Genomic DNA, 6,699 nt, shown 5'->3' on the forward strand with positions numbered 1-6,699 from the left:
TGCGGCATCGGTAGGCTACAAACTACACGCTATGTTTATATGTTAGTAAGACTCGGTAGCAAGTGGTAGGGATTCTCATTTCCCGAATACCGCAAGTCGCGAGCATTTATTGTTTAGTGGAACGCAGCCTAATGTAAGACCATGGGTATACACCACAGTATAATTTTGTGACGGTGTGAGTAAATTTTGGAAAATTTGTGAACTGTTTCGGAATTAAATAATCTCTGTAACTTTGTAAAAAAACAGGATATCACGCAAATATAATTTCATTACATATGAGCATCAATGGTGAGTCTCTCTCTCTCTCTCTCTCTGAACGAAGACGTGTAAAACATCGCTCCATAAAAGTGCTAATTTTTAAGTGGTTAAATAAACAGGGAGAGTGATCAAAAGTTATTACAATCATAGTTGCATAGATCGGGATTAACCATGAGTGTTATTTAGCCGGGATGTGTTAATTTGTGAGTGCAAGAGCTACATTTTTCTGCCTGAGATATCGAGGACTCATCAGGTAGACATTAATGGTGGACACAAAAGTGCTGACGTGTGGAACACGAAGTGAATACGAAGATAATTGACCGTCTACGCTGATTTTAGGGTTTCGGTCGATAATTATCGATATGAATGATGAATATGAGGAATATCGATGTTCGGCATGTAAGAAGGCAATAAGAAGCCAAGTAGTGATATGTAAGTCATGCAACAAACTTTTTTATCATCCAGGATGTTTGAGTAAACATGAAGTTTATGATAAAAACCATGAATTAGTGTCGTGTCAAGACCCATTTGAGAAATTTACAATTGAAAGCGATAGGGAGGTAGATATGAAGAATATGTCAACATCGACGACAGGATCGATTGTGACACCAAGTAGTGGAAGCAGAGCAGTACGCACGAGTGGATCATCGAGTATTGATATAAAAATAGATTGGCTTGTAAGAGCAGTGAAAGAAATGAAAGATGAGATAGTATGTAAAAAGATGATTAAAAAAGTAGTTCGAGAAGAAATGGAAAATGTTAAACAAGAAATACTGGAAGATATAAGAAAAATGATACAAGGAGGGATCTGGTCCATCAGAGAGAACACATAGAAGCTATAGTGAAGCAGCTAAAGAGGAGAAAAAAGGGTAAACATCCTGTTTAGAGGAGGACCCTCCGATGTCTTTGACCTTGACATATGTTGTCAAGGTCATCACCCTCAGTAACGCTTAAAAGGTTTTAGCCGTCGCTTGTTGTTTACTAAAAAGTTACATACAAAAATTGACGTTTTTTGCAATTATTTTATCAAATACTAAAAATTTTAAAAAATGTTTCAAATAAAAGTTGTAAGTCTCTTCAAAATACACGTTTTATATCCTATCCATTTTTATTATACGAGTGATAGTTTTCGAAAAAAACAACGATAAAGACTATAAACCTCATACAATATTAATTATAATATCATATATAATATAGTCCCACTGTATCCGCGCATACACTTTCCTACCCACACAACAAATGGGTTGGGTTAGGTTATTTTTTTTTTTTTTAAGTGGAGCCCCCCGCAGGGGGGCGGAACCCTCTGTATCCACGCATACACTTTTCACGCATAGAAAGTCTAGACGCGGGCACAGTGGGTTCCGCCCCTCTGCGAGGGGCTCCACTTTCAAAAAAAATAACCTAACCCAACCCATTTGTTGTGTGGATAGAAAAGTATATGTGTAGAAAGTGTATGCGCGAATACAGTGGGTTTCGCCCCCCTGCGGGGGGCTCCACTTCCAGAAAAAATAACCTAATCCAACCCATTTGTTGTGTCGGTAGGAAAGTGTATGCGCGGATACAGTGGGACTATATTATATATTACGTTATAATTAATATTGTATAAGGTTTAGAGTCTTTATCGTTGTTTTTTTCGAAAACTATCACTCGTATAATAAAAGTGGATAGGATATAAAATATGTATTTTGAAGAGACCTACAAGTTTTATTTGAAACATTTTTTTTAAATTTTCAGTATTTGATAAAATAATTACAAAAAACGTCATCTAAAAAAATTTTTATAACTTTTTAGTAAACAACGAGCGATAGCTAAAACCTTTTAAACGTTACTCAGGATGATGACCTTGACAACATATGTCAAGATCAAGGACATCAGAGCATTCTCCCCTAAACAGGATATTTATCGAAAAAAGAAAATGTTATAATTATTAAACCTAAAGTGGAACAGAAGAGTGAAACTACCAAAAGATTGATAAAAGAAAAGGTAGACATTAAAAATATGGCAATGAGAATAACGAAACTAAGAAAAGGAAGTAAGGGAACAGTGATCTTGGGTTGTGAAACGGGAGAAGAAATGGAAAAATTAAAGACCGCAGTACAAGCTAAGTTGGGTGAAAATTTCAAAGTTACTGAGTCACTGCAAATGAAACCTAAGATAAAAATAGTCAATATCGATGAAGAAGACATAAAATTGAATGATAATGAGTTAATAGATACAATCAAGAAGCAGAATAAAGTTGCAGTAAATAAGGAATTTCAGATACGAATAATAAAGAAAATAATCAAGGAGAAAAGAAACTACAGTAATCAATTGGGAAGAAGAGGAAGAGAAGAAGGCGTCGTAATAATTGAAACAAATGAGAAAACCCATGAGTTATTGTTAAATAAGGAAAAATAAATGTAAAAAGTGTCCTATATTTAATCATATTAATGTCAATAGATGTTTTAAATGCTAGGGTTATTATCATATTGCAAAAAATTGTACAAGAGATGAGACATGCCACAAATGTGCAGGAAATCATAAAGCAGTTGAAGGTAAGGTGACTAAGAAAAAATGCGTGAATTGTATGTTTAAAATTCAAACATACAATTTGAAGATAAGTGATGAGCATGACGCACTTGATCCAAAATGTCCGACATATAAAAGAGTGATACAAGAGGAGAAGAAGAGAGCTGGCTGGGAGGACAACAAGTAGCAATTACAAAAAGAAGAGGAGCTGATATTGTATACAAATGCGCAAAGTTTGACAGCACATAAAGATGAGATACAACATCAGATTATGAACAAAGTAAATCCAGCAATCATAGCACTGTCAGAATCTAGGTTGACGGATGAAATTGAAGATAGTGAAGTGAACGTGCCAGGTTATTCTATAATTAGATGTAACACAGAAAATAGAAATACAGGAGGAGCAATTATATATATATATATATATATACATATATACACAACACAACACACACACGCACACGCAAAGGCACACGCACACGCACACACACATATATATATTCAATTATCAAAATATAATTTCAGATGACCATTTAGTGTAAAACTTAAGAACAATGTATATACACATATTATTAGTATATTTTACAATTACTCTCAAGTCAGTTTTTTATAAATGCATTATATAATATAAATCTTAGGTAAACTTTTCAAAATAGAAATATTATATGTTCTCTTGAGTTTTAATTTCCATTTTAATTTTCTGTATATAAATAATCTAAATTGAATAAAATTATAATTACGTATATATAAAATAACTTTCCTTTTTGCTTATAAGAGATTATTACACATTTCAACCTTACATTATTAATCATTTAAAATTGTAGGAAATGATTGAAGATTAAGAAAGATTTACTTTTAAGAAAAGATATTACTTTATTTAATTTAATAATATTATTTTACCTTACAGCGTGCATATATCAAATCTGTTAGAGGTATAACCGTCGATGATGCTGTAAAGAGAACGTTGTATAAAACGTTCTCAAATAAGTTGGCACAGAAATATAACTGGGAAGGCCGATGTGGAAAGGAGCCACTGCACAAACTAGAATTAATAAAAGTTATTTTCAGTAAGTTTATTATATATATACAATGTTTGTAAATAAATTTAAAAAAATGTTTTCGAAGATACATACAGTAAGGCTGTGTTCCGATATCCATTACCAGTACTGAAAATCTATTAAATATATATAAGTAATGTAATATATACTATAGATTTTCAGTACTGGCAGTGAATATCGAAACACAATCTTACTTATATAGAAAAAATGTAGTAAAATAATAAATAAAATAATAACAAAGGACACGTTTTTTTAGGATCCATACTTCGCAATATCCCAGATTCTGATCAAGGCAAAATTCAGAGAAGAGTAATGGAATGGTTCCGACACTCAAAGGCGAGATATGAGAATGAGGAGAAACGGACCCATAGATCCGGTAATTTATCGTTGGATGAGTAATCTGTGAAGAACAGAGAGAAATATAAAGGTATACATGGTCAATGTTAAAAGGTATGAAATATTTATCATATTTTAATTAATTTTAGAAAAATATCACATTTGTTTATTCTATTGCGTGCTATAGAATTGTGTGTTAATATTATAGAATTGTCATATTAAGTTAACTGTAGATAATTTCAATAATGTATACCAGTTTATTTTCAGCTCTTTTTTTTTATCTAAAAGTCAATGATGAAATGTGATACACAAGTTTCCAATAATGTATCGCAATCTGAGACTTCTTAAAAAAAAATTTAAACAAGATATTAGAAATAATAACAAAAGACAATAACAAAAAAGGGAGGAGAAATATATTATTATTTGAATACATAATTCTATTATCGTATTTAGAATATTTACTATATTTTTTGTTTAAAGAGAGAGAGAGGGAGGGAGGGAGGAAGAAGGGGAGAGAGAGAGAGAGAGGGAGGGAGGGAGGGAGGGAGGGAAAGAGAAAGAGGAAGAGAGGTAGAGAGAGAGAGGGAGAGAGACAGGGAGAGAGGGAGAGAGACAGGGAGAGAGAGAGAGATATATATATAAATTAAATTATACAGCTTGTATGACCATACAGGGTGTCCCCAATTTAAATTTTAAAAATTCAGGAACGTGTATTATAAATATTATAAATATTAGTTTTAATATTATATCATGCCAAATTGTTGCATAAAAAATTATATAAGTCGTACTGACCATAAGCAGACGACAAATCTGAAAGTTTTCCAATTTTCAAAGAATGTACATACTCGACAGCTGGCTTAACGTCTGTAAAATAAATCATATTAATATAAAAAAATTAAATACGGTAAGTAGATATAATTTCTCTATTATTATTTCTTATGTGATTGTTTTATGTATAAGATAATGTTATTTTATTACATAAATAAATACAAACTAAAGTATAAAATGTAAACGGCGATAGAGAGCAAAAATGTGTCCTGACTAAGGTAAATACACTCAATCTATGATAAAATAAATAACAAAGTTTGAGTATAATGGATTATTTATCCACTAATCTTACATAAATCGTAACATGTTCAAGTAATAAATCACTTACAAAAAATTTTTTTGAAAAATCGCAACCCGCAAATTTACAAAATCGGAGATATAAAAGAATAGATTTGTAAATTTGCGGGTTGCGATTTTTCAAAAAAATTTTTTATAAGTGATTTATTACTTGAACATGTTACGATTTATATAAGATTAGTGGATAAATAATCCATTATACTCAAACTTTGTTATTTATTTTATCATAGATTGAGTATATTTACCTTAGTCAAGACACATTTTTGCTCTCTATCGCTGTTTACATTTTATACTTTAGTTTATATTTAAGAGAGCACTGAATTTATTTATTTATAAATAAATACATTTTACTACAACTTAATTTTAGCAAGAGTATGCAATCTACATTTTAATGAAGATTATTTTGAAATGAAGTGGACAAAACCACATAAAAGTAATATGCCTGCCAAACAAATGCAGCGATTAAAAAAGGATTCCATTCCTACCAAGATGTTAAATTTAGAAAAAAGAAAAATAGCAAAAGGAGTGGAAAAAAGACGTTGTAAATACAAACAAAAAGATGAAAGTACAGTAAGTATTATTTTTATTGAAAGATGAGATTTTATGTCATATATTATTATATATAATTATATATAATAATATATAATAATATAATAATATAATATATATAATATTATATAATAATAATATTTTATATAATAATATAATAATATATATAATAATATAATAATATAATAAATTATATATAATTATATATAATTATACATAATTTATATAAAATTTTATATATTTCTATATAATTTTATATAGTCATATATCGTATATGATTAATATAAGAAAAAATTACACTTTGCAATTTACTTTGGTTTTTATATATTATGGAGGATCAATTTTTGAAATGGAGCAAACTCAGGACTTTATCTTCTATGACACATGTGAAAACCAAAATAATTATTTACTTGTTTTTAGAATGAGAACAGAGATACCGAGTTACACCGAACTTGTACAATATATGCATAAAAATCAGCATATTACTTTTACACAAGAAAATGCTGTAAATGAAGTAATTGTACAAGAACAAATTGTTGAACAAATGAATGAAAAAGAGCAACAGATGTATGTAATATAATTATTACTAATAATATATTATTGTTAGCATTTAATTGTTTAATATGTATATATATCAAAATGCTGCAAATACGCATTCTTTCTGATGAAAATAAAAAACTTATTCACGAAAATGAATCATTAAACATAAAAGTAGAGCAATTGCAAAAAGACGTGCAACAAAAATCTTGCACTATTGCACAAATGGAAGTAGACAAACAAAATGAAGTTAAAAATATAGACATTGCCTTAAAGAAAGTATTTACTCCTGGACAAATAAAAATGCTATTTTCACCAAAGGAGAATA

At 29.9% G+C, this 6,699-nt stretch overlaps 1 protein-coding gene and 1 long non-coding RNA gene across 2 annotated transcripts; both read left to right on the forward strand.

Moving 5' to 3' along the window:
- Nucleotides 1–908: 908 nt before the first annotated feature.
- LOC140670822 (uncharacterized) lies at nt 909–2,953 on the forward strand. Its single transcript, XM_072901614.1, has 4 exons — nt 909–1,083; nt 2,153–2,560; nt 2,698–2,792; nt 2,855–2,953. The coding sequence occupies exons 1-4, from the start codon at nt 954–956 to the stop codon at nt 2,951–2,953; spliced, it is 732 nt and encodes a 243-aa protein (XP_072757715.1). The 5' UTR covers nt 909–953.
- A 71-nt stretch (nt 2,954–3,024) lies between these two features.
- On the forward strand, nt 3,025–4,166 carry LOC140671375 (uncharacterized). Its single transcript, XR_012047707.1, has 3 exons — nt 3,025–3,122; nt 3,674–3,833; nt 4,081–4,166. It is a non-coding gene; the product is annotated as an uncharacterized lncRNA (long non-coding RNA).
- The last annotated feature ends 2,533 nt before the right edge of the window (nt 4,167–6,699 follow it).

The sequence above is a fragment of the Anoplolepis gracilipes genome, chromosome 11 (assembly GCF_047496725.1).
Source record: "Anoplolepis gracilipes chromosome 11, ASM4749672v1, whole genome shotgun sequence".
Lineage (NCBI taxonomy): Eukaryota > Metazoa > Arthropoda > Insecta > Hymenoptera > Formicidae > Anoplolepis > Anoplolepis gracilipes.

Excerpts from the sequence above, each read along its gene's own strand:
- LOC140670822 (XM_072901614.1), top strand. The coding sequence starts at position 954 with ATGAAAGATGAGATAGTATGTAAAAAGATGATTAAAAAAGTAGTTCGA. Across the intron at positions 1,084-2,152 it reads GATCTGGTCCATCAGAGAGA|GATATTTATCGAAAAAAGAA; the intron begins ACACATAGAAGC and ends TCCCCTAAACAG. Across the intron at positions 2,561-2,697 it reads CAAGGAGAAAAGAAACTACA|ATGTTTTAAATGCTAGGGTT; the intron begins GTAATCAATTGG and ends TAATGTCAATAG.